The sequence below is a fragment of the Artemia franciscana genome, chromosome 6 (genome assembly GCF_032884065.1).
Source record: "Artemia franciscana chromosome 6, ASM3288406v1, whole genome shotgun sequence".
Lineage (NCBI taxonomy): Eukaryota > Metazoa > Arthropoda > Branchiopoda > Anostraca > Artemiidae > Artemia > Artemia franciscana.
Genome location: NC_088868.1, coordinates 7,454,629 through 7,482,348, shown reverse-complemented (window position 1 = coordinate 7,482,348; position 27,720 = coordinate 7,454,629). Strand labels below are relative to the sequence as shown.

At 35.5% G+C, this 27,720-nt stretch overlaps 1 protein-coding gene across 7 annotated transcripts in view; it reads left to right on the top strand.

The window, feature by feature from the left end:
• Positions 1 to 471: 471 nt before the first annotated feature.
• LOC136027985 (uncharacterized) overlaps positions 472 to 27,720 on the top strand; it is a 100,925-nt gene continuing 73,676 nt past the window's right edge. For 2 of the 7 annotated variants that reach the window (XM_065705492.1, XM_065705490.1), the window contains exons 1-2: positions 472 to 610; positions 17,789 to 18,109. In XM_065705492.1, the coding sequence (XP_065561564.1) occupies positions 17,848 to 18,109 (262 nt within the window). In that variant the 5' untranslated portion in view covers positions 472 to 610; positions 17,789 to 17,847. Of the gene's footprint in view, positions 657 to 17,788; positions 18,110 to 21,778; positions 21,901 to 27,720 lie in introns of those variants that run through there. The other 5 variants (XM_065705489.1, XM_065705491.1, XM_065705493.1 and 2 more) reach the window with 5 other exon arrangements.

The window sequence follows — 27,720 nt, the reverse complement described above, 5'->3', positions numbered from 1 at the left end:
TAGGGACTGTAAAAACTAATACCGTATTCTTTACCCTACCTTTTACAAAATGGCATAAAAGTGCCCAACTATGCCTGTTATTGTAATTATAATCTAGTGTCTGATTGCATTTCTGGGTATGTTAAAGCACAATTATATGACAGTTGGGATTCCTATTAGGAAAAATTCCAACGAAGGAAATAATTTCATCCTTTATTCAATCCATATAATAGTAAATGAAAACAAGTTACCGTATCCAACACGCAGTTTCTATCCCCCTGCGACCCGACCCTACCGGCTTATTTCTAAGCCATTTCCAGAGATTTCCGCAATGCTCTAATTAAACTCGACTTCCGGCAGAAAAAGGATATTGAACCGTTTCGGGTTAACAGTCCTTGGAAACTTGATTCTAATTGGTCCTTTTTCGAAATGTAAGCTCACCTATGATTGGTCGAATGAATGGCCTTGAGATTTTATTTAGCCATCGTGTCCTTGGCGATCTGCGAGACATTTTCTTTGCTCGCTGAATGTTCTCTTATTTTTCCCATATGTTTAGTAGCCTATTTCAATTGAATTAGTTTTTCGTGGAATTCAAGTTCGGTGAACTTGTTTTTGGAAACTTGTCAATCAGGTTAGTTCTATTGAGTTGGTTAGGTAGTGCGCTAAAATGATGATATGTAAGTTTATTTTTTGTTTTTAATGACTCATAGATTAAAAAAAAAATACTAGGCTACTTTTTGTATTGTTTAATTTTTTATTAATGTTTTTCTTCAAATAAAATTTTGTAGGCTATTATTACCGTCTCAAATTTAATATTTTCCTTCTTAATGATTTATAGACTATATTAGAAAAATGATAATTGCTTACAGTGGGGTATTTTTAAAATTCGATACACTAAACCTAATTGTGTAAGGTAGGAGTAGGCTATACGAAAATCATAGCTGTAGGCTTTCATAGTATCGTTTCAACTATAGGCTAAATACGTTAGGCCTAACCTATTGCTTCTCCATTTTATTTACCTACTGCGCGTTTTAACTAGGCTACTAATCATTCAGCCTGCTTAATGTATCTTGTAGTTAAGGTCAGAACCTATAGGCCTAAGACAGAAAACAGATAGATGAAAGAAAGCTCATTTTTTTTTCAAACTGGCTTTGTTTGAATTATGAACCAGATGTTGCTGAGAGATAAGCACAAATAATAAGGAAAAAACCACAGAATCCGTAGACCTCTTGGCTTATATGGCCAAAGACTGTAACCTAGGCTATTTATTAGGATATGTCTTGCAAGGACAGCTGAGGCTTTTTTATTATTTTATTTTTGAGTTAGACCTTATTTCCTTTAGGAAATAGCCTAAATGCCCCTACTTTTTAACTACAACCTTTGTAGTGTATTCTGTTTGGAACGATCAAGCACCGATTCATTTTGAGGCCTGGGTCCTAGAGGCTTTCCCTGTTGCAGATATTGATTTAAAAATCAGGTTGAAATCTGTGTGTTAGTGAGCCAAAGCCCAAGTAGCGTCAATTCATGGAAATTGGGGAGGTGCTTTTTATTAAAATCCAGGGGGTTAATTTGTTGTTTTTTCATTTTTTTTGAATGAAAATACCGAAAAACCAGTTCCAATGAGAATAACGAAAAAGCTAGTGGGATTGCTTCCCGTAATTTACGTTGGTGCCCAACCCACTCCAAGAAATGACAGCTTTTATACCCTTCATTTGTTGATAGGCCTAGCTTATTCTCAATTGCCTAATTGTGTTAAAAAAAGCTTCGCTTTCGAGTCTTTTTCAAATTTTTCGATCTTCACCAAAAACCCCGCTTGGCAAGCCTCCAAAACCTCCACATGGACCATTTTTATATAATTTTACCGTGAGGATTAGTGCCTAAGGACAAAATAAAAAATAAAACAAACCTCAGAAACAAGTTAAAAGAGGCTGTCTCGAAGTACCAGTGAAAGGGCAACTCCCCCTCCACTTTTTACGTGCTGGATTATCTGTCCATGGGCATAAGTCTGATACCTTTGCATTACTCCCTTCCTAGGGCTATGAGAAATGCTGTCATTTCGAGTGGAGCCACCATCCAAAGGCACCAAGATTTATTGCTCTTCCCCCAAATTTCGAAAAGTGCCTTTTTGGGATATTTTCGTTAAAAAGCGTCTTAGAATTTTAATAAAAAAAATATGCCCCCTTTATATTTTGAAACGTATAGTTCCCCCCCTCTTCTATTTTGAAAGTATACCCCCCATACATTTTCGTGGATTGATGCTACTAATCATGAGGCTAGGTGTCTGTCACAGGTGTTTAAGATGTTTCCGAGTTAGAATCCTTTACGTTAAATGTTCCAAAGCTAACCCCTCCCCCATAGAGAAGTATGAGTGGCCCTAAAAAGTTTTTCTGTCAAAAATTGCAAGGATGACCTAAAATGTTCAAAAACCCCCTGTGAACTTTATTGAGTCAATTAATAATTTTATGTCAGCCCTATAGGTATTTTAAACGCTCAATCTGTGAGTAGGTATTGATCAATTGTTTGTCAAACTGGTGTCATTATGATATTGTTTCTATTGATGACTTGTTGATCATTTGATCAGTTGTCACTTAGCCGGTGTTCACGCGCATGCTAAATTGGCTTTTATGCAAAGATTCGTGTTTATAGGAGGTAATGATGTTGATTCTTTGCATATTAGGTTAGATGTCGAGCAAGGGGCTCCAACGTTCTTAAATCGCATACACCAGATGGCGCGTCTTAAGCGTGGTGGAAATACACCACGCTTGTGGAACTGTGCCACGCATGCTAGAACTGCGGCACACGTGGCTTCTCCAGAAGTACACCCGAGGGCAAATAGTGGCAACCCCCTTGATATCGAGTCTTTTTCGATTACCTTCTTATTCACTAAGATTAATCGTTTCTTCTTTTTCAATGTCAATTGAGAAGGACCTTTAATCCAATACTATTTGAAGGAATATCCAGAAGGTGGAATTTAAAAGCTATCTTATCTTTTTGAAAGCCGTCGTTTCCAATGTCGTTTTTTTTAACTGCTTGTTAAAAAAAAAATTATAAAATTTTTATTCCGAAGCTTTGAAAATATTTAACTCAAAGCCTTTAAAATTTAAATTCAAATTAATAAGTTCAGCACAAGGAAGCGACTTCTTTTAACCAGTGAAAACTGTTGAAACTATCCTTAAATCGGAAAATAACATTTTTTTTAACGTGTGGGCAAACTGACGTTTTGAAATGTTCCTTTTGAAAGTCCACCCGGTTCCCTATATAAAGCAAGGTGTCCCTATATATATATATATATATATATATATATATATATATATATATATATATATATATATATATATATATATATATATATATATATATATATATATATATATATATATATATATATAGTTGTAGAACTTCCAGAGTTTAAAAAAAAGTTTTGTTTGCAATTTTTTTTTGCAACCGGGCACAATCTTTCTACGATCCTGTGACGGGTCTCAATCCGCACTTTCGAAAGGGCTGTCCGAACCTGCTCTCAAGTATCGTCCGCTAATACATATGTTGTATCGTTTTCCAGATTCATCATACAGACAGTCATTGCTGCTCTGAGATTTATTTTCTAATTTTGAAAAATTAAGCCTTAAATCTAAACTCAGTTATCAATCGTGAAAATACGTTTGTTAGTTGAACATAGCCCAACTCACCAAATTACGCATGGGCTGCATTATTAACGCATGGGCTGCATTATCAATCGTGAAAATACGTTTGTTAGTTGAACATAGCCCAACTCACCAAATTACGCATGGGCTGCATTATTAACGCATGGGCTGCATTATCAATCGTGAAAATACGTTTGTTAGTTGAACATAGCCCAACTCACCAAATTACGCATGGGCTGCATTATTAACGCTGTATTTGTGCATCGTTTCGATTTGGTCCACAGATATGGTTATAAATTGGCTTGGGTCTTGAAATGAAGCATCGATTACTCCTACTACTTACCACTCACTACAGCCGCTTGATGCTAAAATAGTTCCGTGTACTCCTGACCCAGTCTGTCCGGAGCTTCGCTCTTGATTCTTATCCTATAAAGTTTTGATATCGTTAAAAAAAAATTTATAACTTCCTACCATATTCTGGGACGTCCTTCTTTTCGTTTGGTTCCAAATGGATGACCGAAGACATTATGCTTGGCATCCAAATAATTATAAATATTCTGTTTTAAAAATTCTTTGTCCATGGGGCACGGATGCGATCCCAGGCGTAGCCAGTTATTTGGTTTGGGTCGGGGGTCAGTGTCGTGACTCTGTAAGCTCAGCTAGAGTCGACCCAGCTCTAAATGGGTACCTGGAGAAATCTGGGGAAGGTAAGCAGGAAGGGTGTGCGAAAGCGTAGAATCGTTGAACCCCCCATTGCACTTCCTGGCTGAAGAGCCACGATACGGATATCAGCACCGCCGGTTTGGATTTTGAGGGTGTAGCTGTCTTACTTTACTTACTTAACCATTTTAGTGCGTTACATCCCTAGAAAGTGGGCTCAACCCACAATTTGCATATAGCTTATTGTTTAATATATGGTTGGTCAAATGAGGTAATATAAAGGAATATCTAACGCCGTGATTCCCAACATGGGTCGCAAACCTCACTGGTGGGGCATGGAATTATTTTGGTGGGTCATGGGCAGAACGTACGTCCTTCGGCTGAATACTTTGGGGTCTTAATTCTGAAAAAGGAAAACATTTCATGTGGATGATGTCACAGTCAAACTGATTTGAAGAGCAGAAAAGATACATAATAATATTACAATGACGTTCCACATTGTATTTAAGGTGTTAACTTACCTTAATTTGCACTTTGGATAAGATCCGTCTTGATCTGTGAATTGCTCCATACTTTATAATGTAAGTGATAAAATGAATCCTTTGGTTCTTCCAGGGAACATCATTCCATTTAACGTCTAGTAACATCTTGAAAGCTCATCGTTGGGATTGAAGCTTTCAGGAATAAAGCTTGTATCTTGTATTCAGACAATAATTTCGTTAATATAGGACCACCCAAAAAGGACACCATGTTAATGGTCTTTCCAGCTTCATTCATGTGAATACGTAAAATTTTGGTATTAAAATTTAGATATCAGGAGGGGGCATCAGGATTTTAAAAATGCCTAGGTGGGGTATGATCCAAAATCGGTTTGGAACCCCTGATCTAGCGTATCTTCCGTATGGTTTATGTTCTCTCTGAAACGTGCTATTTTGCTACGTGCTTACTGCTGCAGCTTGTACCAAAAGGACAACATACTTTGATCTCTGTATTTATTAGTTTCAGGTCTGCTCATTCGACGAGCCAGAATTGGGATATTGCTGCGAATTTTAAAGAACGATCTAAATGTTCTTTTAAATAGAACGATCCCCATATTTACGCACATTTTTGACATATTTTTCAATTTAAAAATGAAACAAGGTTCCAAAAATATAACAAAGTAAGTGATTAAAGCTGGAATTTCAACTTTCCAGCTAAATCGTCCAATGGTCCAAATTGTCTAATTGTACTGCTGAAAAAATGCCACTCCAAAACTTGCACAGCGACATCTTGACCTTGCAGAGCTTTCATGTTGACCAGCAAACATCCAGTTGATCATATTGCTGTTCAGTACCATCGTACAGATTAGTTCTTGTTAGTTCCCATTTGGCTAGCCATGATCACTGACAGCAAGGGAATTACTTTTGTAACTATTACGTGCGATTGAAGTCAATTTTATAAATGTAAAACAAAAGTAAAAAAAAGACTTAAGAAAGTGCAGCCACTATTCTTATTTAGATTACTATCATTAACCCTGTAATATTGTTGGGTAACACTAGATGGTGTTGCCTGTCTTATTTTTCTTCGGAGACAAGCTAGTATTTCCTCTCATCTCAGTTCAGGGCTAAATATCCATTAGTACTTCAAGGCTTCCATCTAAACGCCGCTGCTCTGTTCAGCTGCAGTGTTGTCACGTGTGTGTATTTGCACTTTTTTTTAGGCGACTAGCGCATATAATTCATCAAATCAGCTTATATTTAAGAACGATTATTTTTAACAATGTTACATTTGGCAGATTTCTCTCTAAAAAAAGTGGTGCTTTCGGAGCATTTTCACTGTGATGAAAAGGGTATTTTATACTAGACATTCAGTTCATTTGTTACTTGTTCCGAAGTACAATACACTTTTCTATTGTGTTTTAATCTACGGCTTAAAACAGAAAATCATCATGTTAATCACCAATAAAATGTTGCCCTTTTAAACCTGTGCCTTTAGTCTCGTTTGTTTTGCTCTTGATGGACTGAATCGTACGCTTTTCAAGGCGTCAAAACACATCAATTTCAGCAACCTTTACAGCTACACATTTTGTCGGTACGACAAACAGGGGAGTTTTCATTGGTCCTATTTCAATTTAACATCGTCATGAAGATTTTTCTTCCAATGTTATGTCCTTCCGTCATGAATAATTTATCTCCAATGAAAGTTAAAACTAGCATAAATTTGCCTCTCTCAGTGGTTAAGTTAGGTTACTCCCCCCTCCCTAATATGCGAATAGATAGCCCAAATTATACAAGTCCAGTGCATTCTGTTGCCCGTCATTTGTTTCTGTTGCCATGAAACCTGTTTTCTTAGATCTTACATTTAGCAACCTCCTCGAGTGTGCACTCGTGATTGTGACTGCGATTACTTTTACGTGTAATTACTACTATTAACAACTTACTACGGCACCAGGCCATGTGAAAGCAACACAGCTATTTCCGCTTCTTCTTCATCCCGATGAATTCAAAGCCTCCCTTGCTAATAAGTTGTTCCTAATGACTTCCCATCTCGTACGGGGACGACCTGCTATGCATTTGGACCTGCTTTCTCAGGAACAGGTCATAGTATTAAGTTGAAACTTTCAGGGAATATTGAGGGGGAAAAGACACTTCTCAAATATGATAATATCTTTCGATTCAATTTATGTCTGTTTTCAATCTCTTGATGGAAGTAAAATATTTTACAAAAATAACATTTGGATCTGATCTGTTCAGAAATGACTAGCGCTTGGGTAAATTTCACACCTTCCTCTTGGGCTAGTCCGCCCTTGCTTGACGGCCCTTTTTGTTCTTTTGGAAGCTAATATGTCAAAAAGTTGGATGGCAACCCTGTCCAGAAGTCTGGTATAGATGCCTATTAGTATAACTCCCTTTAATTGGTCTGAAAACATGTTTCACTTGGCTGAAGATGTCAGATACTAAATACTAAATACTAAACTGGATTTCGGGTTTTACTTGGAGCAAGAGGACATCCCTCACCAATGCATCAGATTATTATGAGGGATGTAATTAGCGAAATTCCAAAGCTTCGCCATACACATTCTTAGGAGAAGCAATTCTGATAAATAGTCTTCGTCCAGGTTGGCGCATTGGACTTGCAACCCTGTTTCGCGGAAGGTGGTCGAGTCTTTGTGTCGCTGATTGTTTGTTTTAAGACAGGGGCTAGCGATGTGACTCCATAAGCTCAGCCGACTCTTTGTAGGCTCCTGGAGAAACCTGGGGGGGGGACGCGGGAAGCGTCGGGTGTTTGCTCTTCAGCAACATATTGCACTTCCAGCCTAAGGCAGAGAATCCGGAGACCGGTACCTGCGCTACGTAGACAATATGTCAATCATGCAAAAAACAATTTTTTTGAAGTTTTATGTAAATTACTACTACTACTAAAAATTCACCGCAGCACCAAGTCGCCTGAGGCCAACACAGCTGCGCACGCTCCTCCTCCAACTCAATCTATTCAAAGCCTCCCTTTTTACACCCTCTCAGTAAGTTCCCATTTCCATTAAATCTTTATTAATGACACCCTCCCACCCCTGACGAGGACGACCTGCTTTCGTTTAGCCCTAGAAGGTTGACCAAAAACGACAGTCTTCGGCAATCTGTCATCCTTCATCTACAGAACTTACCCTAGCCAGCTCAATCTTTCTTTCATTATAACGCTAGAAAGCAGGATTGAACTACATTTTTCGTACAACTTACTGTTTTTTTTTTTGTTTTTTGTTTATGTAAATTGTGTATCAGATAATTCAGATCTTTCATACTGACACTTTTTCTTTGCAAAACTTGCCTATTCTCAAGAGAAATTTCGATTCAGTTTTATGAGGGGTTCAACCCGTTTGGAATTTGTTCAGCTGTGGAAAAAATTTTCTTTTAGTCAAAACTATACGTTTTTTGCATAATTTTTACAATAAAGGGTGTATAGCCCATCACCCTCCACACCGCTGTCAATTTGGTTAATTTGAAAAAAAAGATTATATGTAATTATTAAGGTCATGTGCTGCACTAGACAAAATAACTACGGGCACTTGTTTACCTAATTTTCTTGTTTTACGTTTTTTACATTATTCCAATTTACTGATCCAAATCGCTTTTGTATGGCAGAATTAATTTAAAACTTAAAAAGGAAGAATGAAAAATTAAAAAATACCAAGGAAATGAAAACAAAAACATCTTCCTGTCCCTTAGCCAATCACAGATTTATTCATTCTTGAAAATCATGGTCTTTAAAGATTATCTTCTTAAGTCAACAACTCAGCTTAATTAATATCAAATAATCAATACATGCATCTCTTTTAACTCCCCCACAAAAGGCTCCATAGCCTGTGAACGTAGGGAAAAACATTACAATCGTATCTATCAAGATTCATAATACAAGATAAGGGAAATAAAGGCGGAGAGGAAAAAATTAATAAAAAAGAAAAACAAAAAGTGCAAATAGTTATATCAAACCTATTTTTATTATTTACACTCCATTGAACTGTCCAACCAATATATTACTGTTATTACTTATAAAAAAGTAAGAAGAACAATTAACCCAAATGACTTATCATTAACCTTTTAATTACCACGATGGAGTGGCAATCTCTGATATTCTTCGGCAGGGAGCTCCAAACCCTACTATTTGCGTATATAGGGCTAAAATCTGACTTCACGGTTGGAGCTGTAACTCCAATAAAACTTCAGAGTTACCGAGTTCCATGAAGATTTACACTAACTCGGGGCTGTATCAATTTCGAAAAATAAGAGGGAAGTTGACCATGAAGACATTTACGAATAAAAATAGTCCAAGATAGGAAATATTGTGGAGGGAACCTAAGGAGAGAATTTATTGACGTACTATTCGTATATGAAAGTAACTGACAGGCTTTTTCATGAAGAAGAGAAAGTGTTTTTAATAGGGATGGGAACGTACTCATCCAAACAATAGAACAGTAATTTATATACGGCTGTATTAGAGAATTATAAAGAAGCTTTTAAATACATCCAGGACAAATATACCTTAGCTTACGTATCATACCTAAGTTTCTTGATATTTGTAATCGGAGAAGGGTAATATGGTTCTTAAATGAAAGATTCTCATCGACAAAGACTTCTAGAAACCAAACAAATCTATTTTGTGATCTTGGAATAATACCTTTAGAACTTGGAATAATATTCAAACCAGTAAATTGCAAGCCAATTCTGAAAAAAAATGAGACTTTTAAACATTTAGAGTGAGACAATTTGCTTCAAACCGCTCATAATCTCTGTCCATCTGTATTTGAAGCTTTAGTACCAAATTTTTAAGCTGTTCGGTACCATATGTTTTCTTGCTGATTTTGTGTAAAGTTTTTCTTTTTTTTAATTCGATCCCCATTCCTATCAAAAAATCCGTATGAAGAATCTTTTCCATTAAAACTGAATTCCTGATTTTTCCCCAGTTTAAAATGTATCTAATTTTGCAAGATTTTCAATTAACCAATCCAAACAATCAGATTTAATTTTCATTATCCTTGGTACTTCAATTCTTGCGCTGTGGGATAGCAAAACTTTGAAAGGTCAATTTGAAAGTATTTTTTCTAGAAATGTACATAGCAATTATTATAATTTGTGATTCGGCTCATTCAGATATTTTTGAAATTTTGATGATTTGGCTCTACGCCCAAAATAAAGCTGACATTGGTCCTATACCCAATTAAAAAATGCAATTTGGCTCATTCAGGCATTTTTGAAGTTTTGACTATTTGGTTCTACCCCAAAATAAATTCTGGCTAACGTAGATGTTAAGATCAGTAACGTAGGATCAGAGGGCGATGTAGAGGTAGAAAATTAAAATGTGCTTAAAGAACTTGATTATTTTTGCCATCGTGCAAGGAAGAGAATAATCTGTTTGTTTTTTTTTAATACCGTATTGTATCATTTAAAACTGTTTATGCGAAGAAATTAGGCTTATTTTGGTACTTAGATACTACCCTTTTTTTTTCATTGCCCTTACAATAGTTTTTAGCGAAGAGTTTTACAGCGTTATTGGACAATTTGAAGCGTAAAAATCAAAAACACATAGTGCTTCAAAGATGGACGACTAGTTTCTATGTTAAAATCTTTAGTAGAGAATCCGTGAATGCTATTATTTCTTAGAGTTCAAAATCTGTTGTTGGGCTCCTGCATTTTCCTTCAGACTAGACTAGCGTATTAGGCTTTGCTCATAAGTGCATAGATTTAGTTTTTAGGGAGGAGGGGGTTCGCATTCGGCTTCTATTTCCAATCAGGGTCCAGACGTCACATTTTTTCCTTACTATTATCATTATTTTTACTGCCATTGACATTGTGTGGGGGGGGGAATCATTACAGATATCTCCAGGGCCGCCATCGAGGATATCATCGACATCTAAAACATTATTTTTATCGTCTTAAGCATAATGTCACACCGTGATTGGTATCATTAGTTATCATTGCATCTTTTCTGGGAGTGCAGTTGTCCTTATTAGCAAGGCTGACAGGAGATGAGAGTCTGAGCTTGAGCCCTGGGTGAAAATATGTACGAGTTCCACATTTAGAGTTCTGCGTTTAACCAAACTTCACATTTATCGTTTTCGTCACTAGCTAGGGCACGTTCTGCGGATGAAGGATGACAGATTGCCGAAAATTGTTCTTTTCAGGACAAAACTCTCCTGGACCAGATTATGCTGATGATTTAATCATCAAACAGTTAGTGGCAACGAACTGTAGTAAGGAGCGACCCGGCTCAATAGTAAACGAAACTCTAAAAACGGAATTTTGATACTAAACGATACATCAAAAGAATCAGATTTTCGTGCTGATTTTAAATATATAAGTTTCATCAAATTTAGTCTTTGTCATCAAAATTTACTTTATTTTGGAAAATAGGGGGAAACACCCCCTAAAAGTCATAGAATCTTAACGAAAATCACACCATCGCATTCAGCGTATCAGAGAAAATTTCAAGCTCCTGTCTACAAAAATGTGGAATGTCGTATTTTTTGTCAGAAGACAGATCACGGGTGCGTGTTTATTTGTTTTTGTTTTTGTTTTTTTTTGTTGTTTTTTCCCAGGGGTCATCTTATCGACCAAGTGGTCCTAGAATGTCGCAAGAGGGCTCATTCTAACGGAAATAAAAAGTTCTAGTGCCCTTTTTAAGTGGCTAAAAAATTGGAGGGCACCTAGGCCCCCTCCCACGCTCATTTTTTCACCCAAAGTCAACGGATCAAAGTTTTGAGATAGCCATTTTGTTCAGCATAGTCAAAAACCATAATAACTATGTTTTTGGGGATGACTTACTCCCCCATAGTCCCCGGGGAGGGACTGCAAGTTACAAACTTTGACCATTGTCTACATACAGTAATGGTTATTGGGAAGCGTACAGACGTTTTCAGGGGGATTTTTTTTGGTTAGGGGGGTGAGGGGAGGGGGCTATGTGGGAGGATCTTTCCTTGGAGGAATATGTCAAGGGGGAAGAGAAATTCAATGAAAAGGGCGCAGGATTTTCTAGCATTACTATAAAAAAACAATGAAAAAATAAGTATGAAAAAGTTTTTTTTTCAATTGAAAGTAAGGAGTAGCATTAAAACGTAAAACGAAAAGAGATTATTACGTATATGAGGTGTTCTAAAAATACCTTAGCATTAAGAACAAGGTATTTAGGAGGAGATGAATACCTCGCTCTTTATGCTATTAAATAAAAAAAAGGAAGTTTTTTTAACTGCAAGTAAGGAGCGACAATAAAACTTAAAACGAACAGAAATTACTTCGTATATGAAAGGAGATGCTTACTCAACAACGCCCCGCTCTTTACGCTAAAGTTTGACTTTTTCTCTCAACTCTTCTTTTTAAAACAGCAAAAAACTTTAGCGTAAAGAGCGGGGCGTTGATGAGGAAGCAGCTCCTTTCATATACGAAGTAATTTCTGTTCGTTTTAAGTTTTAATGTCGCTCCTTACTTTCAGTCAAAAAAACTTGCTTTTTTTATTTAATTCCTGAACGTTTTTGAATCAATGCATGTTTTGATTTTGGCTCTTCGCAGAGGAATAATTAAAACGAAATTTGCATATTTATTATTTTTTTTGGCTCAATGGCTTTCTAATAATTTTGATCGAATGATTTTGAGAAAAAAAGTGGAGGAGGAAGCCTAGTCGCCCTCCGATTTTCGGTTTATTAAAAAGGCAACTAGAACTTTTAATTTTTTACGAATCTTTTTATTAGTAAAAGATATACGTAACTTATAAATTAGCTTACGTAAAGAACTTTTGTGTTCTCATGTTTTTATTACATATATGAGGGGGTTCGCCCCCTCGTCAGTACCTCGCTCTTTACACTAAAGCTTAAGTTTTGTCCCAATTCATTAAGAATGACCCCTGAATCACAAAAGCCGTAGAATAAATAGCTGAATTTACTAAAAATACTTTAGCATAAAGAGGGAGGTATTAGGAGGAGGTGAGCCCCTCATATGGGTAATAATTTCTGTTCGTTTTAAATTTTAATGCTGCTCCTTACTTCCAGCTGGAAAAAACTTTCATATTTATTTTTTCATCTTTTTAAGTAATGCTAGTAAATCCTGCGCTCCCTTCATGGAAATTTTCTTTCCCCATGACAAATTCCTCGATGGAAAGTTCCCCCAGCATATACCCCTCTTCTCAACCCCTCCCCCAACCAAAAAATCCTCCTGAAAACGCCTGTACACTTCCCAATAACCATTACTATGTGTAAGTACTGGTCAAAGTTTGTAACTTGTAGCCCCTCGGGAGTAAGTCGTCCCCAAAGACATAGTTCTAAGGTTTTTCGACTACGCTGAATAAAATGGCTATCTCAGAATTTTGATCCGTTGACTTTGGGAAAATAATTAGCGTGGGAGGGGGCCTAGGTGTCCTCCAATTTTTTCGGTCACTTAAAAAGGGCACTAGAACTTTTCATTTCCGTTAGAATGAGCCCTCTCGCAACTTTCTAGGACAACCGAGTCGATACGATCACCCCTGGGAAAAAAACAAACAAACAAATAAACACGCATCCGTGATCTGCCGTCTGGCAAAGAATACAAAATTCCACATTTTTGTAGATAGGAGCTTGAAACTTCTACAGTAAGGTTTTATGATACGTTGAATCTGATGGTGTGATTTTCGTTAAGATTCTATAACTTTTAGGGGGTGTTTCCCCCTATTTTCTAAAATAACGCAAATTTTCTCAGGCTCGTAACTTTTGATGGGTAAGACTAAACTTGATGAAACTTATATATTTAAAATTAGCATTAAAATGCGATTCTTTTGATGTAGCTATTGGTATCAAAATTCCATTTTTTTAGAGTTTTGGTTACTATTGAGCGGGGTCGCTCCTTACTACAGTTCGTTACCACGAACTGTTTGAAAGTATTTTTAGTAATTTCAGCTATTTATTCTACGGCCTTTCTGATTCAGGGGTCATTCTTAAAGAATTGGGACAAAACTTAAGATTTAGCGTAAAGAGCTAGATATTAACGAGGGGACAAACCCCCTCATATACATAATAAAAATATAAGAATATAAAAGTTTGTTACGTAAGTTAATTCTTAAGTTACGTATATTTTTTTTACTAATAAGAAAGTTCGTTAAAAATTAAAAGTTCTAGTTGCCTTTTTAAGTAACCGAAAAATTGGAGGGCAACTAGGCCTCCTTCCCCACCCCTTATTTCTCAAAATCGTCTGATCAAAACTAAGAGAAAGCCATTTAGCCAAAAAAAGAATTAGTATGCAAATTTCATTTTAATAATTTATGTGCTTAGAGCCAAAATCAAACATACGTTAATTCAAAAACGTTCAGAAATTAAATAAAAAAAAACTATTTTTTTAACTGAAAGTAAGGAGCGACATTAAAACTTAAAACGAACAGAAATTACTCCGTATATGAAATGGGTTGTCCCCTCCGCAATCCCTCGCTCTTTACGCTAAAGTTTTGCTCTTTGCCAAATTTCTACTTTTTAAAACAATCAAAAACTGTAGCGTAAAGAGCGAGGGATTGCGGAGGGGACAACCCATTTCATATACGGAGTAATTTCTGTTCGTTTTAAGCTTCAATGTCGCTCCTTACTTTCAGTTAAAAAAACTATTTTTTTTTTATTATTTAATTCTAGATGAAAGTGTGAGGAAAATGAATGAACTTATAGAGGTTTTGCGAGTTCAGGATGCTATAATAGGTTTGAAAATTAATGTTAAGAAGACTAAGTCACTAAGGCTAAAAATAAGTGAAGATAAAAGGCGACGTTGAGTTACGAAGAGATAGATCAGGTGGGCAACTTCACTTACTTTGGTAGTATTATAAAAAAGACGGTAGGAGAACTGAAGATGTTAAAAGTAGAATAGCCAAGGCTCAGGGTGTTTTTTCACATTAAAAAAAAAGTTTGGAAGAATAGGATGATGAGTCTGCAAACCAAGATTAGAATATTTGAAGGTGCAGTGATGACATTAGTCAAATATGACCCTGAAGCATAGGGGCTCCGAAAAGCGGATGAAGATTTACTAGATGTTTTCCAGAAAAATTGTCTACGGATTGTTCTGGGTACCCGGTTGCTTGACCGTATTTCAAACAGTAGGCTGTACGAAAAATTTGGTTCAAACTCGCTTTCTAATGTTATAAGGAAAGAAAAGTTGAGATGGCTAGGGCACGTTCTGTGGATGAAGGAAGACAGATTGCCGAAGATTGTCCTTTTCCGCCAACCGTCTAGGGCTAAACGGAAAGTAGGTCGTCCTTGTATGGGGTGGGAGGAATTCATAAGTAAAGATTTAAAGGAAACGGGAAGTGGAGGGTGTAAGGAGGGAGGCTTTGAATAGATTTGGATGGATGAGTTTGCGTAGCTGTGTTGGCCTCAGGTGGCTTGGTGCTGCGTTGAGTTGTCAGTAGTATTAGTAGTATCCTCGTGACGCAGAGACCCACTCAGGGAGGTTACTTGTCCAAGTCAATCTTCACAGCTCTGATCCAACTTTGAAGAGCCTTCTGACGTAACGCCATAGGAGTATATGGAGTCTGGATGACATTAATGACCTTTAGCTTTGATTATACAAAAGTCATTGAAACCTACTTAGAGAGGTTTTTTTCCAAGTCAATCCTCATACATCTGATCTAACTTTGTCGGAGCCATTTGAAATAACGACACAGGAGTCTAATGGCATTAATGATCTTTAGCTTTGATTATATAGAAATAAGATATTCCTGGTAATTGCTTCGAATTAATCTTATTGGTAGAGGAATGGTGAGATTAAGGACTCTTGTTAGGGGAGGGGGGGGCTAGTTTAAAAAAAAGTAAAATTCGGTAAACTACACAAAAGTATAATAAATAATGTGAGAAACAGTAGAAAACAACTACGGCTCAGGGTAACGGTTCCGATGATCCCCTGGATGTGTGTCTGAGTTAAGTATATTTTGACCGCGATGAGTTTTACCAGAGAAGGGAAGATGTACATGCAACTATAGTGGGGGAAATGGTAGGGCCTAAAAGGACCGTGGTCGTGTATTCATTGAATATTCTTGGGATAGATTCTCCAAGTAGGCCTATGAGTTGAGATGGGGGTGTTTGGGGTACACATAATGACCGTCCGTGTACTGTTAATAGTGACAACAGGTTAATTTTCAGATTTTTTTTCTAATTTTTAGGAATTGTAAATGAGTCCATTTGGCGTTAAGAAAGAAGGCAATGGCGAGGGTGCATTCAGGATTTATGAAACAAATCAAATTAAAATGTGGATTTTTTTTATCAGTTATGTAAATACTAGCTGAAGACGAACGTGTTTTTGATGTGGATTTCTATTTTATCTTATCAGTAGCACTTATAACTTCAATCAAGAGAATTAATAATTTTTCAAAGCAACCAAATTGCTTTGAGAAAAATTCAGGTTTCTAGAATCTCAAAAATAATGAAAAGGAAACATAATTTAAAGTCAAGCAATTTAAGGATATAAACTGTTTTGGAAGCATTTTTTTTATGAATGTTACCCAAGACATTAAAGTATCAAGGACATAAGAAAACTTTTCGCCCCCCACCCTTGGACCCATAACAGGTCTACTCACGCCTAAAAATTGTAACTCTTAGATTTTTTTCTCACAATTGTGAAATTTCAGGGCAGTACCACATTTTGTCAGTGTTGCCACGCTCTGCTGGGAAAATAAACAGGCAAAACTAATTACTTAATTTTGATTATGCTTCATGTCTATACAAACAAAATTCTCAAAGGCAGCTATACCTTCGAATAAGCCACACCGTCTTGTCACACCATCAGCGTTGCCAAATTGAAATTGAAGATAAATAACTCTAATAAAACGTTTTTCTTTGTAAAAATTCAAACATCAGCAGCCTATTGATTGCCAAAGGCAATAACACCTTCGAAAAAAATCAGACCTTCTTAAGCTGTTCGGTGCTCCGTATTTTTCGCTTATTTTCTGCTGATTCTTTGATTCACGCTTCTGGTCAAAATCAGAAACATTCATTAACGTTCCTTAGAAATTGAATTCCTGATATTACCGTTTTTCAAAGTTATACATGGATGGTTACATTTTCACACAACCAATTCAAAAAATCTTATTGTATTTTGCTGTTTTGGCGCTTTAAAGTAAAAACTCCGATAAGTTAATTCATAAAATTCAAAAATTGTTTTCAGAATTTGTGAAAAAATTAGTCGCTACCCGGGGAGACAACACAAAATTTCCCGAAGGAGCTAGTTGGCAGATCCCCACCCCTCATTTTTTTCGGGACGTGTTTAAAAGAAATGAGTTGGCTTATTTATTTCTTCTGGATGCTGGAATGGAGGCACAAATCCGTATACTCTTATGACAGGCAATGTACTGCACCATTATAAGAAACCGAAGGTTTAAGGTCAGTTTTGCCATTCGTAATGATTTATTTAATGAAATCCGACTGCTTTAATCGGTTAAGGGGGAAATTAAACGATTAACCGTAGCGTAAACGATTAAATCTGACATTCAATTTTCAATGAAAAATAAAACGTTCCATATGCAGTTATGTGGGTTAAGTTTCCAGATTGTATTTTTATTTAAAAGAAGTTGAGGGCACAGTTAATAAATGGAAATAATTAATAAATTATTAATTAATTAATAAAATAAGTTAAAATAATCAAATTAAATTAATTAATAACTTAAATAGTTAAATAACCCAAATACTAAATTTAAAAAATAAAAAAATCAAATAAATCCAAAAGAATTTTGTTAATAAATAAAAATTTTGTTAAAATTTGACCCGAAATATTATGGGAGACTCGGCAGGGGGGGGGGGGCTAATCAAGATTTTCCCTGGGCGCAAGAGAGGTCAGAACCGCCATTGGGATGGGGGCTCTGTGGTGCATTTTCAGAAGTAGTTCTTTCTAAACATTTATTTGTCCAGGTTCACTGGTTCAATTCTTTTCATTTATTTATTTCCTTGACCTTTGCTAAGTGTTTTCTTCCTTTTCCAATTCTTTTTTCGTTGCTGGTTTTAATAAGCTTACTATATTCTTATTACATTCTTATTTCTCTTCTTTTTACAGTTCCGTCGAAGGAGAATAAAGTCTTAGCGTCAGTTTCTCTCTCTAGAAAGCTCAGCCTTATGTCTTCGTCGGATCCACCCCCTGTCTCGGCCGTGGGATCCCCTCCTAGATTATCTGCTACAGTTCAACTTACTCCCTTAGTAACTTCAAGTGATACAATCGAAGAAGCGAATGTGGATGATAAAAGTGAGGATAAAATTGAAGAAAGTGATAATATTGGTGAAAGTGTAAATGATAAAGTGGAAGAAAGTAATGAGAAAGGTAATATAGAAGGAGAAAAGGAGTTGAATAAAAAAGGAAGTGGGAATATTCTTATGGATGGTGAGTTTCGAAACCGTATTATATTCCCTTTCTTACAGGCACATACGAAGTAAAATTATTTTTCGTTGACCCAAGAAAAACATTTGGGGTGAGGGGGGGGATAGGCTAATAATAGATACAACTTTTGAATAATTTGAACAAGAAATACAGAAATTAGGAGAATTTAGGATATTCCAAGTCCTCCCCCCTCGTGCGTAAGTCCCTGTTTCCTTATAGTGTTTCTTAGTTGCAGAGCTTTGTAGTGATTTCAATTATTGTATTAACGACTTGTCGTATTGATGAACAGGGTTTTATATTGTGGAAATTACTTTCTGGTAAAATTCTAGTTAATTGACTTCTTGCTATCTCGGAAAGGGTTTAGGTTAGGAAAATGAAACTTTCTGGGATGGGTCTACAGGCTAAAGTATGTCCCGGGAAGGTATTTTAAAGTATCCACCTCCACTCCTTCTCCCTCTAGAGGGCCCTGAAATTTGCCTACATGACAGGTCTATACCTATTGAAATTTTGACAAAATAACATTTGACCTTAAATTTCACTTACTAGTTGCTTTTTCTCTGCCTTTAGTTCTGAAAACGCAATTCCTGCTATTTGAGTAGAATTTTAAGCTATATCAATGTTCTTTTTTTTTCAAAACTTAGGAAATGTATTTGCATATCTTTAAAACCTTTAAAATGGAATTGAGCAAAGTTATGAAGCTGAAAACAATTTTGTTGTACTTCAGTTAAGCAGAAAATCTTTTTTGCAAAATTTTACTTTTACAACCCACAGTTTCAAAGGTCATCAAGGGTCAGGGCCCTCTAAAGGGAGAAGGAGTTGAGGTAGTTGCTTCAAAATACCTTCCCGGGACATACTTTAGTCTGTAGATTCATTCCTGAAAGTTTCATTTTCCTAATCTAAACCCTTTCTGAAATAGCAAGAAGTCAATTAACTAGAAATTCACCTTACTTTTTTATTACATAATTTTGTAATTGGTCTAATTAGTGAAAGGACGGCGAGGGGTTGTCTACTCCCAGAAATGGCATAGCCTGCACCAGGTAGCGCATACCAAGCGTTGGGAAAGTACCAAGTGTAGTAGAAGTGTTCCAAAGTGACCGAGTTGTGCCGAAAGTTGTAAAGCTGTGCGGTGCCTGTGGCGCTTGGAGATGTTCACCAGGGAGCGGACAACTCGATGAATGATGTAAGAATGAAATGTGGAATTTGGCCTGAACAACCTGACCAATGTTTTTGTGACGTAATGGGTCTAAAGCTTATACCAATTAACGAGGTTGTATCCAGGGAGAAAGTCTGGGGTTTGAACACCCCCCTCCTCACCACAAAAATGCAAAACCGTAAAAGTGCATCAGAAATGCATATAGACAGATTTGTATGTGTTTTCTAAAGTTTTATTGTAATCCTCCCTCCCATTCTCTGAACAAAAATCCTGGATATGCCCTTGCCGATGAAAGGCCTGTTGCTAAAATAAACTTAAGATTAGCTGTACAAATATTTATACCTCTTTGGTAATATTCTAGGTCAGTATCAAGACTAAGGGAGGGTGGTTCAACTTCAATAGCCAAATTAAGACAATTAGAAACACTTCAAATACTTAAATAAATGAGTGGATCAGTGCGTAAGATCAAGGCCATTCCTAGGGATGGCACCCGGGGCAAAATTAATTACGGTGCCTCCTCGCAACTCAAATATAGGCAAGAAAGCCCGAAGAGTTCCAGATACGGTGCCCAGGGCAGCTTTCCCCGATCCCCCCAGCAATGGCGACTGGAATACCCTCCCCATCCTCTTTGAACGGTCTTGCTTAAGACCAAAGATGACTCATAATTTTTATTCAAATATTAATTCTAAAATTTGCTTTTTTAGAAAACTTTTTAAAACAATTAAAAAAACAAGAGACATTCAAAGCACAAAAATTCTAAGCAAGACTAAATTGAAAAAAATTATTATTATGCAAAAATCTATAGGAAAAATTTCTTGAACAAAGTGTTTATAGAATGAAATCTTAAAAACAATTGGCTGGAAGACAACTGTTTAGAAAGATTGTCAATAGGAAAAATTAAAATAGATGGAAAAGATTGAAAGTGGATAAACAAATTCCTTAGTATAATTAATCCAATGCTGTGATTTAAAACTCTAAATTTTTGTAAATATTGTAAAATTAGGTCCGAAATACTCAGTTTTCTAACAGATAAGAACTAAAGCTCCAGAAGTGGAATAACACTGATCGATGTATTGATTTATTAGAATTTCTGAGAATTTTTTAAAGGGGTGCTGTCAAAATCTTAGGCAAATAAATTCTAATTTATTCATCAACAAAAAAACATTCGGTAATGAAGACTTGTGTTTATTTTTAATTTTGATTGAATTTCGGTTTAATAGCTAAGCTATGCTTAAACTAGAACCAATTTTACTCCTAAAGGTGAAGTACAGTTAAATGACTAAGGATGAAGAACATAAAAAACATTTTTTTATTATCCCCCTGGATACATCTTAGGTCTGTATAAACGTCGTGACTTTCTACGATTTTTTTCTTTTAGTTGCATCAAAATTATGAAGTTTTTAGGACAATGCCACATTTTGTCAGTGTTGCCACGTTGAACCGTAAAAACAACCAGGAAAAAAACTAAATAGTTCAAATATGACTACGCATTTTGTCTGATAAAATTCAAACAGTAATAATCTACTAATTTGGGAAGACATCTAGGCCTTCAAAGGAAAATCAGAGCTTCTTAAGACGTTTAATATCATGTGTTTTTAACCTATTTTTTGCTAATTTTTCACCCAATTTTTTGTCTAATTTGGCGCTCACTACTGCCAAAAACTGCATAACTGTTATTGAGCTCTTTGTTACTAAAAATTGAATTCGTGATTTTTCTCGTTTTTATTTGATTATGTGATTGTGTAAGTTTTCAATTAAAATTATTAATTAAATCATTTAATTAATGACAATTAAAATTATTTAATTAGTCAATTAATGACTAATTAAAATTATCAGATTTAATGTTACTGTCCTTGGTATTTCAAGACGATTTTTGCTTAAGCTCTGTTGTCGCTGGCGTAATAAAGGCTGTAAGGATGATGTACCATAGTAAACTTCAGCTGATAGACCAGGACAGATTCTTTTTTAGTAGGAGATAAGAGTGTTCCTCACGATGACCCACATTGATGTAACTACTAAAAAATCCTCAGAACTGTGTACGTGTGGCTCAACCTATTTAACTCGCCCTCGTCCTACTCAACCCTTCTTCAACTTAACCTCATTTAAATCCTCCTTCGTGCAATTCAACCCCCATTTAATTGAACCCAATGCAACCCAACCCCTTTTAATTCAGTTTCCATGTATTCAACCCCGTTGAGGCTAACATGTTGCAGGGGTTGTGCTAAAGGGGGGGGGGGATTAGAACTAAATTTGATCTAAATGGGTTGAGTTAAACAGAGTTGAGTTTCATGGGAACTCCCAAAAACCTATCAATAAAGGGCGATAACCGATGATAAAATTTGTCGATTAGATGGTACAAGATACAGTATCGGTTCTTTCCGGTATATTCAATTTTTATATTTTTTTTATTATATTCAAATTTTCATTGTTTTCGATTTAAATAGATTTTAGTATTTATTTTACTCATTTTCTAGGGAGCTTTTGTCCATTTTTTAGGGATTTGAGAAAGGTATCCGATAGGGATTTTAATTTGGAAGCAAACAATTTTGAAAATCTTCTTCATGTTCAGGCTATGGAGAGAGGTTATGCTTTAGGCTTTGAATAAAGAAGTAAACAAAATAGCTCTGTAATATAGCCTACTGTATGATAATAGTTTATTATATGTAGCATGATAATAGTGTAGATAATATTACAAACAAGTATAGACCTCTTATTGATGTGCTGTGAAAAAAATTTGGTAGAATATGATTACTTATTGTTATCTTGGAAAGTGGCTCAGTTAGGTGGTTGAAAATTCCAGGAATGGATTTAAGGTTCATACTATTTTCCAAAAAGGTGCTTTTTAAACCATAATTCTGTCCATTCCCTATTTATAAAGCCTAAAGACAGGTCCATAGCCTACCAGTCAGATCTGACAAACACATTTTTCCCATAATTTTGATTTGATTGTATGGCAAAGTTCTAATTGATGGGCTTCTTGCTATCTTGAGATTAGGTGGTTTGCTTATCTTGCTAGCTGAGTTAGGTGGATGAAACTTTGGAAATGAATCCAGGGCCCAAAATACGTCATGAGGAGGTGTTTTTAAGCTTCTTCTTTCCTATATCTATCAGGTAGGTTTACAAATCTTTACAATCCTCTATATCAGGACTGAGAAAAGGTATGATGCCCTAAACACTCTTTTTGTGCCTCATTTGAGTAGGCCTAGTAAATGTATTTCTCAAGGTTTTCTTATATGACTAGAAATATTGTAAAAGGTCATTGCCCTTTGAAGGAGGAAGAAGTGGAGGAAGAACCTTCATAATACATTCCCGGGACCCATTGAAGCTCTGAATTCATTCATTAGTCTCATTCTCATAACTCAATTACTTTCAAAGATAGACAAAAGCCTCAAATCTAGAATTTTGCCAGATCTCTTGACGTTTTGGTAATATTTTATTCCATGGGTCCTATTAAACGAAATATTGTAATAACAAAACAATAGGGTCAATGTTCCTATTACCTGAACTGTTTAGGGTCATGAAACTATTGTTAATAGATGCATTTTGACTGGAATGGAGTTATTACATATTTGCACATTATGGGGGGGGGGTAAAGCATAGCATATATTAAATACAGCAATGGTTAGTTTACGTATTTAATATATGCTATGCTTTGCCCCCACCCCCCTAATGTGTAAATATATAGCCCAAATTCGTTTCTAAACTATTACAGATTCGTGATTTCAAATATCCAATCAACGAAAACGGATAAAAAGGCTTTTAATTGTTTTAAAAAGCAGAATTGTGGCAAAGAGTCAAACTTTAGCGTAAAGAGCGAGGGATTGCGGAGGGGACAACCTATTTCATATACGGAGTAATTTCTGTTCGTTTTAAGTTTTAATGTCGCTCCTTACTTTCAGTTAAAAAAACTAGTTTTTTATTTAATTTCTGAACGTTTTTGAATTAATGCATGTTTGATTTTTGCTCTCCGCACATAAATTATTAAAATGAAATTTGCATATTAATTCTTTTTTTGGCTAAATGGCTTTCTCTTAGTTGTGATCAGACGATTTTGAGAAATAAGGGGTGGGGAAGGAGGCCTAGTTGCGCTCCAATTTTTCGGTTACTTAAAAAGGCAACTAGAACTTAAAATTTTTAACGAACGTTTTTATTAGTAAAAATTATACGTAACTTAAGAATGAACTTACGTAACAAACTTTTATATTCTTATATTTTTATTATGTATATGAGAGGGTTTATCCCCTCGTTAATACGTCGCTCTTTACACTAAATCTTAAGTTTTGTCTCAATTCTTTAAGAATAACCCCTGAATCAGAAAGGCCTTAGAATAAATAGTTTAAATTACTAAAAACACTTTAGCATAAAGAGCGAGGTATTTATCTTCTCCTAAATACCTCGCTCTTTATGCTAAAGTATTCTTAGAACCCCTCATATGCGTAATCTGATCGTTTATCTGTAATATCTGTTCGTTTTAAGTTTTAATGCTACTCCTTAATTTCAATTAAAAAACTTTCATGTTTATTTTTTCATTGTTTTTTTATAGTAATGCTAGAAAATCCCGCGCCCTTTTCATTGAATTTCTCTTCCCCCATGACATATTCCTCCAAAGAAAGATCCTCCCACATAGCCCCCTCCCCTAAACCCCACCCCCAAACCAAAAAAAAATCCCCTGAAAACGTCTGTACGCTTCCCAATAATCATTATTGTATGTAAAGACTGGTCAAAGTTTGTAACTTGCAGCCTCTCCCCCAGGGACTGTGGGGGGTAAGTCATCCCCAAAGACATAGTTTTTAAGGTTTTTGACTATGCGGAACAAAATGGTTGTCTCAAAATTTTGATCCGTTGACTTTGGGAAACATGAGCGTGGGAGGGGGCCTAGGTGCCCTCCAATTTTTTGGTCATTTAAAAAGGTCACTAGAACTTTTCATTTCCGTTAGAATGAGCCCCCTTGCAACATTCTAGGACCACTTTTGTCGATACGATGACCCCTGGAAAAAAAAAACAACAAATAAACACGCACCCGTGATCTGTCGTCTGGCAAAAAATACGAAATTCCACATTTTTGTAGATAGGAGCTTGAAATTTTTGCTATAGTGTTCTCTGATACGCTGAATGCGATGGTGTGATTTTCGTTAAGATTCTATGACTTTTAGGGGATGTTTCCCCCTATTTTCAAAAATAAGGCAAATTTTCTCAGGCTCGTAACTTTTGATGACAAAGACTAAAGTTGATGAAACTTATATGTTTAAAATCAGCATGAAAATCTTACTACAGTTCGTTACGACGAACTGTTTGATTGCCTATTTTCGTTACTGTAAAATTTTACCCTTTTTACCTCAACGTCATCGTTATATGAAAATTGTTGCCAAATATAGAGATGCTAATATTATTATGTAGCTTGAGAAGCTGTCTGAGTATGCTTTTTTTCTTTAGGGCCCCATCAGTCTAATCTGGTTCATTGCGTAATCGTAATTATTGTTGCTGTGGTTTCTTTTTTCATTAGCTTTTGTTTCTGCCATTTTTGTCGCAATTTAGCTTGCTCGTCTTTTCGTGTCTTTGTTTGTTTCTTCACTTGTTTTTATAGTTTCGTATAGTGTGTAACAGTCGTATCAATTAACGAAAACTAAGAGGGGGCGAAACGTTTCTTTCAAAATCTAAGGGGCAATTTTATTTTGTTTTTCCTTTCCGTGAAAAGACCAAAAAAGCATTTTCAACGAAAATACATAAAAGGGATCCGTCTAAAAGAGACTCAGGCACAGTTTTAACTGATTTCTACTATATCGCCCATATTCCACAGTATTTTTTCACGAATTTTCGCCGGCTTCTCGGTTTTGACGAACTTGATTAAGTCGAAGTCTTGTTTTTGATACCTTCAATGAACTAGGTCTTGTTACTAACTAGTATATTATATATAATATATATATATATATATATATATATATATATATAATATATATATATATATATATATATATATATATATATATATATATATATATATATATATATATATATATATATATATATATATTCATTAGTGAATAACATAAATTGTAGATTCCTTTCATACAGGGTTGATTAGATTTGAGCTTATTTTAGCAGTAGATTCATCAGTGGTATTCAATCTACGAAAATCTAGGTTAGGAGGGGATAGCAATTTGTATTTGTCAAAATCTTGGGGGAACTCTGTTGTTTTTTCAAATTTTTCTGTGAAAATGCAAAAAAGATAATCTCGATAAAGACACCAAAAAAAAGGTAGCTTTTAAAATACATGTGATGCCCTCCCCTAATTGACAAAGCCTAGCTAATTTCAAAGACTCCCCCCCACTTGATCACAAGTCTGGTATCTGATAAAATGACTGGTTTTGTCATTATGTAAAACAAATTTAAGAAAAATGCATAACTGTACGTTTCCTGATTACTGTAATGGTTCGGTAGTAATCATTAACAACAATACTAAAAATAGTTCATTAAAGAAATAAGTCGTAAAGAAATGTGCCAAGAAATGGTTGGCAAGGATAAGACTGAGAATCGAGAACTACTCTATTTCTCATTCTGTCAATATACGGTGGGTCATTCTGTCAATATAGGCCGACCCAAGTCCATTAGACAACAAGGTTTAGCTAAAGAGAAAAAGAGAAACTACGGTATCTGTCCTGTACTAGTGTGTTAATAATCTGCTTTAATTCTATTTGTTTGTTTTTCTGAAGTATTTATGGGAGGCAATCACATTATTATTTATTGCTGGAGATACAAGTAGCCCCACTTAAAAAAAAAGATTGATTTTAAAAGTATATTAAGCTGCGAACTTTCATAAAATAGATATATTTCGCATGAAGAAATCCTGTTGTTCAAAATGTGATTGGTCCTTTTGTATAAAATTTGAAGCCAGTACGAATAACTAGATGTTTTTGAGTCACAACCTTTTTTACAAGTAAACTGTCTCTGTTTAATTTTGCTGTTAGTTGTTTTCAAGATTAATTAGGTTTTGGCGATAAAGGGTTATTTGGGTGGATCATGATTGTAGAGGGGAACGAGATGGAGAGAGCTGTGTCTAATGACATCCCTCCAATCGTAATCACCATTTTGACTCGAGAGACTATCATTCCGACACTCTTGCATATTTCGGAGTGCCACTATTTTCACCTCTCTTGACATGCGCCACCCTACTTTGACCCCTCAACAAACGGGGTTGATCAGCATACTTGTGTCGGTCCATATTTTTCTCGTAATATTCAATTGAGCTCTTTTTTTCTTACTCAGAATTAGCTATTGTTGTGCTACAAAATATGGCAAAAATCGAACGTTTTAGCTACCGCAACTACACGTAAACCATATCTTACTTCAGTATTCTTGTTTATATTACAAAATATATATAAATATTTATATTTATAAAAGATTTATAAAAATGTTTTATTTAAGGAAGATTAATATTTAGTGGGATTCAATTCCCAGCTTTCTTAGCAAATTACCAATGCATTTATTTTTTAGAATTAATTTTTAGAATTAATTAAACTTTTAAATTAATTTTTAAATTTATTAAATTATTGCTTAACTATTCAAAGTTGCTTGAAATAAAGTAGTTGTAAAGTACCATTTCGGACAGCTAAATTAGTGAAATGTAAACCAATTCAAAAGTTTGCTCTCTAATATTTAGTCGTTATTGTATGCGAAAAAATTCACCCAATTTTAATGGAAAAAATTGAATAAAAAAAAAAGAAATGCAGGGCTTAAATCATGCTCAGGACTTGGAACAGGTGGTGTTAAGGAGGGGGCTAACCTTATGGCCACTGTCTTGGCTGAGATAAGCTTTCGAAAAATAAAACATAGTTAATTGTCAAAAAAAGATTAAAGACTAATTGATGAGTCGAAAGGATTTTTTTTTGGGGGGGGTGATTCAAAGCTGTTAACACCCCCCCCCCCTTGGCTGGGATATTTATATTGGATTTAAAGTTATGTCAGCCTGTGTAAATGGTTGTTTAGGAAAACATTACTGCTCACCGGGCACACAAGTAGGGTTTTGTTATCGATTGAAGGGGGGGGGGTTGATCTTATGGTGTGGGCTGAACGAAATCACCGAAAATAAAGTGATGTTTATGAAAAAATGAGGCGAGTTGTGAAATACATGCTTCATATCACATAGAACTAAATAGAATCTTTAAACCCAAATCGAACTACACTTTACAGAACTAACTTTACAGTTAATTGATTTTAAATAATCAGATTTGCTACATAAAACCCAAGTCCTCAAGTGCATTCCACGTAGGTTGTCCTTGTAAGCACAAACCCGAAATCTTATTTAGGTGACTTCAATCATTTAGGTACCGTTACTAACTAACGGTTTTCTTTTCTTTTTTTTTGCATAACGGGTAAAAAGAAGCACTTAAGCGACCTATTTTTATCAGACTATATTTCTTTTTAAGTCCGTAAGCAGGTATATAAGAAGAGGGTGATTGGGGGG